Source organism: Monodon monoceros, unplaced genomic scaffold (genome assembly GCF_005190385.1).
Source record: "Monodon monoceros isolate NGI ecotype Baffin Bay Population unplaced genomic scaffold, NGI_Narwhal_1 Super_Scaffold_6, whole genome shotgun sequence".
NCBI lineage: Eukaryota > Metazoa > Chordata > Mammalia > Artiodactyla > Monodontidae > Monodon > Monodon monoceros.
In genome coordinates this window covers 92,620,071-92,633,574 of record NW_021703783.1, presented here as the reverse complement: position 1 = coordinate 92,633,574, position 13,504 = coordinate 92,620,071, and the positions used below count along the sequence as shown (strand labels likewise).

The window sequence follows — 13,504 nt, the reverse complement described above, 5'->3', positions numbered from 1 at the left end:
GGCAAAAGTTTAAAGGTTTGATCCTTAGTTTTCTCATCTGTAAAATGGAGATAATAATTGTACTATTCGCACAGGGCTTCCCCCCCCCTTCAAAATTATTTAATTACAAGGCTGGATAACTGAAAAAGAATTTTCCATTAAAAACAGTTTCAGAGCTAGAAAGTATCAGTAACAGGTTATGACTCTAGGGCAGTGACATGATTGAATAGAAATGGCTTGGATCTTATGGATGCATTAATCTAGATTCGATGTTGGTTCAGAAATCTATTTACAAATTAAAACAAAATAATCTGTCTTGAGTTTTGTTTTCTTTCCGTGTCCATAAAATGAAGAGCTTTTCCTGATCACCAGTTTTTCATAAAACAGACAAGTAAATCTCGTGGCGCTAGCCAGAAAAGTTTACACCTTAGGAACTTCATAGCAAACTGGCCTTTTTCAATAGGCAGACAGCAACCCCTCATTTAAAATGAAGCTGTTCATCAATCGGTGACATTCATAGCTTCATCCTTCAACCTGCAGGATGCTGGTAGGATTGTCAGGTTTTAACCAAGTCATTTTCCAGCAAACATTCTCCCATATGTTTTGGAACTTTCCTTTGCATCTTATTCTCTCCACATAACAGTTCCATTACACAGAAAGCCATTGTTCCAAGCACCACAGAGCAGCTCCCAAGTCCTGATGTAAAAAAGAGGGCTTTTTTTTTTTAATTAAACAAGTGAAAAGCATGTCAGTCACTTAACATAGGGCTGACACATAGCAACACTCAATGACTCCTATTATAATTTTATTTTATTATTACTACTGCTGTTGATCTGTAATTTATTCTGAAATCAAGTTCTTAGATTAAATTTATTTTACTGAAACTGATCACCCAAACTTCTTTGACCCTGGCCTGAACCATCCATTTCCCTCATCCCCTTTGCCTTACCACAGAATGAACCCAGGTGATCATACTCCGTGCCTGTTTATCTTATTAGCAGCACAGGCTTCCAAAAGACCCTGGAGAAGCAGAGAAGTAAGGAGCCCAGGTTCTGGAATCAGAATGCTTGGGTTCAAAACCTGTTGTACCTCTTATTAGTAGATCACCTTAGTTAACCTACTTAATCTCTCTGGGCCTCATTTTCCTTACCTATAAAATAATAATACCTATTCTCTCCATAGGGAAGTTATGAAGATTAAGTGAGTTAAAACATGAAAGAATGTAGGACAGTATCTGGCACAGAGCACATGTTCTATAAATGTTAGCTATTAGTGTGGCCGTTGCTGCTTTTATATTTTATTCTGCAAGGCTGTCTTTATTTTTAACAACGTTAATTTGCAAATAATAATAATACCCTCCTGATTAGATTTCTCAGGCTGTATGTATCATCATTTAGAGATCCAGTTCAGTTTAAGAAACAATTGTTAAATGCTTACTGTGTATTAAGTCCTCTTGGGGGGTGGTTCATAGATTAGTAAGATATATTCCCTGTCCCCCCCAGGAGTTTATAAACTGGTAGGAGAGAGAAGATTTATTCAGAGGGTAAGTATTACACAGGGCAAAATATCACTCTACTTTTTATTACAGATAAAAGGTAGCTCACAGGAGGCCTGGAGTAATTCTCAGTGCTGGGGAGGAGTGAGTTGGGAAGGTCAGGTGAAGAGTTGAGCATTTCCAGGTGAAGTGAATAAGGAGTTGGGAAAGTTCATGGTACCTGGAGGAAGAGTGATTGGACAGTCTTGATCGGGGTGACTGAGAGTGGGCGAGACACAGTGCTGTCACTGCAACACGAGGAAACGTAGTAAACTTGATGAAATAGGAGCATAAGGAGGTGGCAGAGTTGAAGTTGGCTCAAAAGTTTTAGTATTAGTGCTGGGGAAGAGGGTAGTGATACCATTAAAGAGAAAAAGGATGGGAAGTAGATTAGGTTTTGGGGGGGAAAGATAGGTTTTGGACCTGCTGAATTTGAGATATAGTCAGGAGAGACTAGTTACGGTTCTGCAGTTTTTGGAGACCTTCTTAAAAACTGCTTTGTGGATGGAAAAGGCAAACATTAGGGTAATATGGTTCCTAACAGATACAGGTCCCCCTCAGATGTGACTTGCAGGGACCTTATAATTGAAGACTTATCATATAAGGGAACTTCCCTTGACCCATGAGATCCTCTTAACCCTCCTTTTCTGGACATTTTCTCACTTAGTCTCTGAATGGAGGCTATGCCTTTGTCATTCTGTATGGTGTGCAGTGGTAATACCCTTTAGGTTTCACTGGCATTTGAGATAGAGATAATTGGCTTTTTACTTAAAAAAAAAATTCCTATTAACTTGTTATATCAAGTCGTGTTGCCAGAGTAGAAATAGTAGAAACACCCATCACCCTCCCTTAGCCCGGATGTGCTTTGAATCACCTAGCTTTGTTGTTTCATGTCAACAGAAAAAGGCTCTAAGTGAAGAGGAAGAGGCAGAGAAGAGTTATCTTAATGGCAAAATATTTTCTGGTCCATGGAAATCCATTGCTTGCTGAAAATAGGTATAATTTTTAGATACAAAAGAAAAGATTTTACAAATAACCAATACTTCCTGATCTATCACTCGCTATACTTATGGTGGTAAACATTTGCTACCAGAAAGAAGGTGTAGAACATCTAGAAAGCTTTTTCTGCTGTGCGGTGGTCCTCATGTTTTCTTTGAGTTAAGAATTTGTGTTTTTTTCGTCTTGGAGGAGGGCACAGTGTTGTAGAAGGTTTTGAACAAGAGGCAAGACTTTGGTACTTTGTGGATTGTTATCACCCAGCAAGACCCTTTGCAACTTCCTCTCGCCGCCCACAGCAGAATACGGAAACCGTGCTGTATCAGGCCACTTCTGCAATTACAGTCACAATTAAAGGGGATCCTTCTTTCACGCTACACCCTTCTGTTTCGAGGCTTTCTTTGCATTTGAAAATGTGTCTTTTGTGGTGGAATGCCCAACTGAGCCTTGATCTCCCCTCTCTCTTTGCTGCCATGCAGTGCTGCAGTTGAAGCTCCAGCAGCGCCGGACGCGGGAGGAACTGGTGAGCCAAGGGATCATGCCGCGTAAGTACCACTCTCTCTCCCCCTCTCAGCACTTTATAGAGTTGCTTTTAGGATGCGGTGTGTGTACCCAGTATGCCACGGGGAGCATCTAACAGAAAACAAGGCCTATGGGGTTCATTTTTCACTGCTTTCTTTGTCATACTTTTCTAAGTTCAGGGGCTCTCAATCAGTGATAGTTAAGAGAACAGCCCTAATTGATCAAGTTCAGTGAAACAAAAAATGTTAGGTTTAACGGTACCATTGAATCATCCTTAGCTTCTGAACTGCACGTTTTAAAGGGTTTCTACGCCCTATTATACTTCCCTTTATAGGAGGAACAGATCTTGAGCTGGGGTACTGTGAGGAAGAACACTTCTCACATGTGTTTTGCTTTAGTGTTCGGGTGCTTGGGAAGAGACAGCCCTTTTCCATCTAGTATTCTGAGTCAACCCCAGTTTTATTTAGAGTGAGAGCCTCAGATATACCCTAAGGCTGGCGTGGGGATGAGTGTGCCTGAATGGAGTCATTGATGGGGGTATCGCAGGGCTGGGCTTGGTGCAGAACTGCATCACTTGGGAGAAATAAAGCCAACCTTGGAATCTGTTAGAAGTAAGAAAATTTGCTTTTACTACCAATAGCCTTATAAAATGAGTGGAAGCTGAAGCCAGCAAAATTTTGCTTTTTTTGACATTTCTTTTTAAGTCATCAGCAGAGAGTTAGGCTCTCCCTCTCATTTCTTTTATCTTTATGTGTTAACTGCTACTTGGACACACCCTAATGAAGTAAAAATTTATATATCATACAGCAACTTCTAGCTTCATAGTGGGAGAACTGATGTTTTTCACCTTAACTCAGTGCCTGCTAACCTACTGCTACTGTACTTTCCTAATTCTCATTCACTCATTCATTCAAAATATTTGAGTACCTAGTGTGTGCCTGTTGATACAGGAAGATAAGTTCAACTCCTGCTCTCAGGAGTTTTGTACTTAGAGGACTGATAATATAATAAACAGGGAGACAAACACAATTATTTCAAAACATGGTAAATGCTATGAAGTAAATTAACTGGTTGGTATATTAATAAATAATAGGAATGGGATGGAATCACTTTGGAAAAGTTGGTCAAGAAAGACCTTCTTGAGGAGGAAATATTTGAGCTGAGATCTGAAGGATATGATGGAGACAGTCATTCAGAAGCAGGAAGAGGGCCCAGGAAGAAGGAAGAGCAAGTGTAAGGGCCTAGTGCAGTTAAGAGCCTGGCATGTTTGCAAACATCAAGGAAGCCATTGTGGCTGGGCCTGGTAAGTGAGGAGGCCCGTTAAGATTGGCAAGGTGTGCGGAGCCAGAATGAGAGCCTTGTCAACCACGAGAAGGAGGTAGGTTCTGCTTTAACTGCAATGGAAAGCCATTGAAGGCTTTTAAGCAAGTGAAGATGGGATTTGATTTACATCGTGGTAATACCAGGTCCATGTCTAAGAGCTAGAACTTCCTAGCTGAGGTCTCTTTCTGTCCTAAGTGTCAGCCGGGAAACTTAAGTCTCAAATTTATATCTTTTTTAAAATTGCTATTAACTACCAAACAATTTACCCACATGTCATCATCTTCTCTGGCCTTCCAGTGAAGGACTCCCCATCTTTAAAGTGTGGATCAGTTAATGTGATCAGGTAGGGCGGTGTTGTGCTTTACAAAACGCTCCAGATCCGCCAGTCTATATACAAACCTTGTAGAGGAACAAGTTACCCAGCATCACGTGCCTTTCACCAAGACATCATGCGTTTAGTGTCTACGTTTTGCCTGGGGTAGTCCTAGGTGCTCTAGAGATTAAAGAAATGTAAGGCACAGGACTTGCCCTCAAGACATTTAACAGTTTATCTGGGTAGTAAGATTTGCCCATACACAAGATAAAGAGCAATTCAGCGTTGACCTGTGGGGTGCTGACTCTAATTACAGTACTGGTTCTGAGAGCATAGTGCTACTTCTCAGGATCTGTAGTATGTTCAGGATCCAAAAGCCACGCGGAGGATGAGTGCCTTGCATTCTTCTTGCTGCCTTTCATTTGATACTAGGGGCTACTGGAGATAACTGTTTAATAAGATTTATTGTATACAGTCTCCTTGCTTAGCATTTCTTACAGTATTCTGTGTTGTTAAGACAAATGATGCTTGAGTATTACAGTTATCTGCTTATATGTTTGTCTCTCCAATTAGACTGTGAGCTCCTTGAGAAAGTATCTTATTTATATTTCCGTCCCCAGTACCTGGCATTGAATGAACGAATGAATGAAGACAGCCAGTTGTAAAGTGGAGTGCGTGTGTGTGCGCGCATCCGTGTGTGTGTGTGCGCGCGCGCGCGTGTGTGTGTGTGTGTGTGTGAAAGAGAGAGAGGGAGAGGATGAAAGACAGACACAGATACCACTCTATTGCAAACTTGTTGGAATTCTGGGCATGGAATTTGAAACAACACTCCTGTTCTGTCAGGAGCCCAGGTTCTAAAATATTCTGAATATCTAATTGTGTGCTTTGGGTGGTTCTCTGTATCTGTGAAGTGAGAATAATTGCCCTTCTTATAGGAATAGAAATGCCCTGCTTCTATGAGAATATTGCATCTTCCCTCATACAACAAGCCACCTTCAACTATGGGCACAGTTTGGTTTCCAGCTTTTCTAGTGAAGAAAGTAAGAAGCAAACTCTTAGATTATGAGAGAGAGTGTTGAGGCCTGGGAAGAGTTTCAGGTGTGAAGTTCCCTGCTCATCAGCATGCCTGCTCACGTGCAGATAGGGCCCTGAATTCCCAAAGATGAGGCTCTTTTTTTCCCCAGCCCCTCACCCTCTGAGTAACACCACTTCCTCACCACAGCCCCTCACCACTACCCTAACTCCCATTATAGTCTCCAACATTCTCTGCCTCCCTGACATCCCCAGCAATTCCACATCTCACCCTTCACTCATGTCTTTCAAAAACAATATGAGTAGTGCTGGGGGCAAATCATAATTGATCAGCCATTTGTTGATTATTGGAGATTTGGAGACCTGAAAAGATAACCTCTGGTTTGAAGTGCCCATTTCCATTTCCATCTTGCTGGCCTGAGGAGTTTCTGAAAAGTGCCTTTATGTTTAAGTTTGTTGTACAACTTAGGAAGTAATTAGGACCTTCAAACCCCAGAGGAAAGGAGCAGTGTAGTCATGGCTATATTCTGCCTCATCATTTCTGATAATATCTTTTATCAAATTCTTCTCATCCCAGTCTTTCTGTAGCTCTAGGAAGAACCCACCCACCTCGTTTCAGAGAACCCTCACATGCAGCTCCCATGTGTGGCTGGCTTCCAGTTCTGACATCATATCTGTAGGACATGATGTTTTCAGTAGCTGCCTTGCTGTCAGGGTCATTCATGTTTTTGCATATTGTTCAAAGTTGGGCTACGGCCTTCCCATAGAATTCAGGGGATTAAAGAATCCCTCAATTCGCATACACCTCTTTCTGCTACTTGATATGCTCTGTTCATGGCATCTAAACTATGGGATATAAAAGTTGGTTTCTGATGTGTTTTTAAATAGAATCATTTCCCAGAATCCTTCTTTCTCATCATGTAAACATTTGTCTCGAATTTAACACTACTTAAACCCTACCAAATGCAGAGTGCCAGATAGCAAAGGATTACATATTCCAGGCCCTTAGCTTTCTTTAATGATGTCTGAAGCTCTGCATATCTTGAGGGAGAGGAGAGATGGCACAGATAGGAAGCTGGTGTTTAAGTACAAAGATTAAGGAATGCTGCTGTATCTAGGATGAAGATTCATAGAAGAGGTGGGTCATGTGTGGTACACTTTGTTCTCAAACAGAGCTTTCCCCACAGCCTTTCTCTTTGACATTTAAAGTGTACAAGCCATAAGGTTAAGGTGAAAATTAAGAAAAACATTCTGGCAATGAGAGCTGCTGCAGAGGAATAACCTTTTAAAGGAAAAGCTGGAAATTCTCCTGACCCAAACAAATGAGAAAAAAGTCTCCTATAATCTTTCTAGGTATGAGAGAAGAATCTCATTTGTCTGTTCCCTCTCCACCTTTTGTTATTCCATTGTGAATCCTTGAAAAAAAGCAGAGAGTAGCGTATTTCTAATGCTCCAGTTACCCCTTACCAGGCCATTATTGCCCCATGTGCATGTAGTAGGAAAACCTTGGTACCTTGGCAAACATGAGGAAATCATTATGTTTGTCCAGTAGATTAAGGATCTTCCTCCGTTTCTTGGGTGAGCTTGTTTTTTTCATTTTAAATGGTGTTTCTGTGCACTCAGCCTCTGCCATTGGTGACACTTACTTCTCAGTGGTTGGGAAAATCCGAAGGGTGTGAGGACAGCACAACTCAGAGAGGGCAGCCACTGTCAATCCAGGGGCCTGTCAAACTGCCTGGCCCCTGAGAGGCCCTCAGACATGTTGCTGGGTGAGAAAGTGAGCCAGTTGGCCAGCTAGTTTTGACTGATTTATATATCTTCTAGTAGGCCCTGTGTTCTCACCCTGAAACTGGAAAAAAATGGCCTCGTGTAATGGAGCTCCCGCAGCTCTATTTTTAATAAACTTCACCACATCTTGATTCCCCAGCCCTTCAATTCTACGGTTTGATCCCTTTGTCATGCTTCAGCCGTTGGCATTAGCCAAGTGCTACACAGAGACAGTGCGGCCCAGTTGCAGCACTGGTAGCTAATCTAAGCTGTCATTTTACTGGCCCCCACGTTAGCCCAAAACCTCCTGCTCATCTGACTGTAGCAGTCTCTGCACCAACAAGAAATTTCTTCTAAACTCTGACAGAAGGTTATTTAATGGCTGGAAGTGTCAGGATTAATTATTGCGATCTTTTTTCCTCTGTAGCTAAAATTCTTAATAATAATATTTTTGCTATTTGTAACTTGGGAATTATTTCTTATATTATTCTTGATCAAGTGTACAAACTGAGTTTCAAGATTCTCTTTCCTGAGTACATGTGGATAAAAATCTATTTTGGTGAAGCTCTTTTAAAAGTGACTTTTGTTGTTCTTAACCCCTGAGAAGGTAAACCAACCTCCTCAGACCTCAGAATTTCTTGTAATGAGAAAGGGGCTATGATTTAACTTTGTCACTCTCAGTCCGTCTTTATTAAATACTGAGGTGCCGTGGCATCTTTTCCCCCAAGCTACCATGAATTCAAAAGAACAAGCCTTTATACCAGCCCTGTCCAATAGCACTTTCAGTGATGTTAGAAATATTCTATAACACTAGCCACTAGCCACATGTGCTATTGAGTGCTTAAATGTGGCTGGCGTGAGTGAAGAGCTGAATTTTTAATTTAATTTTAATTAATTTAAATGTAAGTAGTCATATGTGGGTGGTGGCTGTTATATTAGACAATAGGGTTTTAGGCTTTATTCTGCCACTTAGAAACAAGGTGATTTTAGGCAACTCACTTAACTTTTCTGAACTCAAATTCTACTTTTATAAAATTCTTATCTAACATGGAAACAACCTAAATGGATGTGTGGGGTGTGTGTGTGTGTACACACACATATACACACATATACATACAGACAATGGAATACTACTCAGCCATAAAAAAAGAATGAAATAATGCCATTTGCAGCAACATGGATGGGCCTAGAGATTATCATACTAAGTGAAGTAAGTCAGAAAGAGAAAGGCAAATACCATATGATATTGCTTATATGTGGAATCTAAAATATGACACAAATGAACTTATCCGTGAAACAGAAGAAGACTCACAGAGAGAACAGACCGTGGTTGCAAGGGGAAGGGAGGTGGGGGAGGGATGGATTGGGAGTTAGCAGGTGCAAACTATTCTATGTATGTATAACTGAATCACTTTGCTGTACCCCAGAAAATAACACAACATTGTAAACCAACTATGCTTCAATAAAATAAATTTTAAAAAAATAAAGTTCTTATCTACCCCACAGTTAATTTGGAGATAAATGAGATGATGTATTGTTCATGCTTCTGAAATACAGGTAGTATTATTTGCAGTTAAGAGTGAGAACATTAGCTTGGATCTACCATCTTGTGAATCTGAAAGCAGCTTTTTATATATATATATATCTCATTAAGTTCTGTGAAAACCAGTGTTTGGGAACAGGAACTAGCTTTTTTTTTTTTTTTTTTTAAGCATCTTTATTGGAGTATAATTGCTTTACAGTGGTGTGTTAGTTTCTGCTTTATAACAAAGTGAATCAGCTATACATATATTCCCATATCTCCTCCCTCTTGCGTCTCCCTCCCACCCTCCCTATCCCACCCCTCTAGGTGGTCACAAAGCACGGAGCCGATCTCCCTGTGCTACGCGGCTGCTTCCCACTAGCTATCAGTTTTACGTTTGGTAGTATATATTAGTCCATGCCACTCTCTCACTTTGTCCCAGCTTACCCTTCCCCCTCCCCATGTCCCCTCAAGTCCATTCTCTAATCTGCGTCATTATTCCTGTCCTGCCCCTAGGTTCTTCATAACCTTTTTTTTTTTTTTTTTTTTAAAGATCAGGAACTATCTTTCAGTAAATAAAATCCTTCTTAATTTCACTTTCCTCCCTACCCTTGGATTAAAAAACAGTTGCTGAAAATTACTGACTCAAAGAACCACTAGTCAACATGGTACTCTGTTAAAATTGTTCCCCTTTTGGTTGTATATTAACAGGACTACTACTTCATTAGCTTGCCCTCTCCATGGTAATGTATTTTTGTTTTTAACCTCTCTTAAAACAAAACAAGTGAGTGGCTGGGTTGGGAATAATTTTTTTTTTTTTTATTTTGGGGCAGCTTGCCAAGAGACAGAAATGTTCACCGGCAGGGACACTGGTGATTCCAGAGCAGAAGAGGGTCTAGTTTGAGGCTGAATTGCCACCCATCCCCCTTTTTGTAAATCTTACAAAGATTGAAGATGACAAAATTGTAGGCTTCAAGGAAATGTCATTTGTTTTGCTTTTAAGTGAAGTGTTACAATGTCTGAGACGTTCTTTTTTTAAATTTTAATTTATTTTTTTATACAGCAGGTTCTTACTAGTTCTCTATTTTATACATATTAGTGTATATATGTGAATCTCAATCTCCCAATTCATCCCCCCATCCCCCCCCCCCCGGCCCCGCTTTCCCCCCTTGGTGTCCATACATTTGTTCTGTACGTTTGTGTCTCTATTTCTGCCTTGCAAACCAGTTCATCTGTACCATTTTTCTAGATTCCACATAGATGCGTTAATATACGATATTTGCTTTTCTCTTTCTGACTTACTTCACTCTGTATGAGTGTCTCTAGGTCCATCCACGGTCTGAGACATTCTGTCTCAAAGGATTCTGTGTAGATTATGAGTTTGGGTGGGGCTAGGGTGAGAGCAGATCCTCACCTGGGCCTTGGCCGTTTCCCATGTGCTCCAGTCCACTTGGGAGTTGCTAGAAGCTCTGTGTGGCAGTCTCTGAACAGCTGTTCCTGTGAGCCAAAGAAGTTTGGACAGGATCTGACCAGCTCCCCTTTCTGGCAGCAGCTCAGAAGAGGCCTCCCTCGGGACTTCCCTGGTGGCGCAGTGGGTAAGAATCCGCCTGCCAATGCAGGGGACACGGGTTCGAGCCCTGGTTTGGGAAGATCCCACATGCCGCGGAGCAACTAAGCCTGTGCACCACAACTGCTGAGCCTGTGCTCTAGAGCCCACGAGCCACAACTACTGAAGCCCGCGCCTAGAGCCCGTGCTCCGCAACAAAAGAAGCCACCACAATGAGAAGCCTGCACACTGCAATGAAGAGTAGCGCCTGCTCGCCACAACTAGAGAAAGCCCACGTGCAGCAGCGAAGACCCAACATAGCCACAAATAAAGCAAATAAATAAATTTATAAAAGAGAAAAAAAGAAAAGGCCTCCCCAAAGCCTGCAGTTTTCCCACCTCTCCAGTCCACCCGGGGCCCTCAGGCTCGTGCTTCTCTCAGATGCTCAGTCTCATAGTGTGGTCCACTTGGCTTTTTCAGATACATAGATATCTCTGGATGAAAGAGGTAGTTTTTTTCCCTTTTCTTTTTAATTGAGATGTAATTGACATACATTATATTAGTTTCAGATGTACAGAATAACTTTTTTTTTTTTAAAGAAGCAGAGAAAGAGAACTCCGCCTATCTGAGATGGTGTATCCTCAGCACAGGAATGTTACCATTTAACTGTAGTTGAATCCCAAGTTTAAATGGCATTTGATAAACACCATGGTAGGGACTTCCCTGGTGGTCCAGTGGGTAAGACTCCATGCTCCCAGTGCAGGAGGCCCGGGTTCAATCCCTGGTTGAGGAACTAGATCCTGCATGCATGCTGCAACCAAGAGTTCGCATGCTGCAACTAAGAAGTCTGCATGCCGCAACTAAAAGATCCCGTGTGCCATAACTAAGATCTGGCGCAACCAAAATAAATAAATAAAAATCTTAAAAAAAAAAAAACACCGTGGTAAAACATGTGTTCCAGGATTAGAGCTAACCTGATCCCTAGATTTGAAGCTGAGAGAAAATTGGTTAGGCATATGGCCTCAGGAATCTTCTCTTTCATCTCAGGAGAAGACCAGCTGGGCACGTCACTCCTTGGTATTTTATGTTGCCTTTCTGATATATGTCAGCATCCTTGTCTCTCTTCCTGCTGATGTAGGTCATCAGAAGTGTGTATTCCTATGTCAGTGGTCAGTGACTAGCATAGAACCTCTTCCTTGTCCAGTTGCTAACTAATCCTAAGATAGACCCACGAATGAGTTGTATGTTCTGAGCGTATTCATTGCTGAATCCAAAGAAGAATCCAACAGGGAGCTCTCTTGAACAGACCATCAAAAGTAATCTTCTTGATACAGATTCTTGATACAATTTAATATCTAAAAAGTGTAATAGGTATTCACTTTCATTTAATAATTAGTTCTCAACATGTCTGAGATATCCAAGGCTAACATCTTTGCAAGATAATAAGTGAAGTAAAGGAGTTAATAAAGTCACTTGTTGAAACTATGCACTAATTTTACTTAAACGATAAAAATCCTAAAGAATTATGTACTCAAGGGGAGCCCTGATAGATATCTGATGATGGCAGTGATTTAAAATCCTTCAGCCTAGTGGGATGTTATTTGCAGAAGGGCAAAGGTGATTTGGAGCTTGTATCTAAACAGATGACTTAGGTGTATTGATTATAGGGCTTCAAAAAGGGGTATATGTGTATGCTTCAGCAAGGAGTGTATATTGGAATGATAATTGACTGATCTGGAGTATTAGGCTGGGCTATGGTGTGAAAGGCAGATACAAACATGGCTGGCATACATGTCAAAGAGAAACTTGGAAGGCCAAATTCAAAATATTTGATCCCTGATATTTTAGCCTTTTGGAATTCACTGTACCTGTTGATATTCATGCCATGCAGGATTGTGCTATGACTTTTTTGTCCCAGTCTTGAGTCTCTTTCACCATCAGTGGGTCAAGGTTGAAGATTCTAGAGCAGCTTGCACTTCTGCAAAGGAAAAGATTAGCATCCTTGAGTCTCCATTTTTAACATTCATTCCTGGTAGTTGGCTCCCCTGATGGTTTGGGTGGGGGTGACAGCCCAAGTGCCAAAACAGGATACGGATGAAGCACGTCTTCTGCCTGTCAGTTTGGACCCGTGCTTGCCCCATACCCCATCACCCAAGCTCGCTCTTTGATTCACGTGAACTTAGTTCTGGTTTTCGTTGTTATGGCCAGTCCCTGGACTGTTGACACAACTCTTTGGTTAATGGTCAACAATTGCAGGTTATTTTTGCAGGCATTTTGGTATGACGGATAAAAACAGAAAGACAAAAAATGGAAGTCAACCCCAGTTAGCTCTCAGCATTTGACTCCACACCCACGCTGTTCTCTTCAGAAGGAGGATGGCACAGAAGAAAAAGTTAAAACAGTAACAGTGCCAAACGCTTATTAACCAGAGCTTCTAGCAGATGGCAGAGCACTTTCACTTTGATGCTAGGAGTCATCACGGCAAATTATATAATTGCTATTTTGCCGATGAGAATACTGAGGCTCAGAGGGGTCATGTGACTTGCCCAAGGTCACAGCACCACTAAAAGACAGAGGTAGATCCACTCCAGGTCTTCTGGCTCTGAACCCCGTGCTAATTCCTGAAAGTCACAGTCTAATGATTCTTATTGACAGAGGAATTCATGATGATAGCTTGATGTACTTTCAAAATTTCAACTTTGTAAATATTAAAATTGAAAACAGTGTTAGATCGGGAACTACAGTTGGTGGGGAAAGGTGGAAGTTAGTGGGGAGGGGTTGTATGTGAGAGTAGCTCCATCATTTTTAAACCCTCTATTAAAATTGCTTCCAAGTTGCTGCTCTTGTCTGCTGGCTTGAAGGCCATGGGCATCTTTTCACTTCTGTCCTAATAATGCTTAGTTAAATCAGAGGTTCTTGATTTTGTGTGTGTGTGTGTGTGTGTGTGTGTGTGTGTGTGTGTGTGTGTGT

General features: G+C 41.3%; 1 protein-coding gene across 1 annotated transcript in view; it reads left to right on the top strand.

The window, feature by feature from the left end:
• MRTFA (myocardin related transcription factor A) overlaps window positions 1-13,504 on the top strand; it is a 121,097-nt gene that overhangs the window by 77,740 nt on the left and 29,853 nt on the right. The window contains 1 exon segment of the mRNA XM_029204544.1: window positions 2,989-3,054. Within this exon segment, the coding sequence (XP_029060377.1) occupies window positions 2,989-3,054 (66 nt within the window).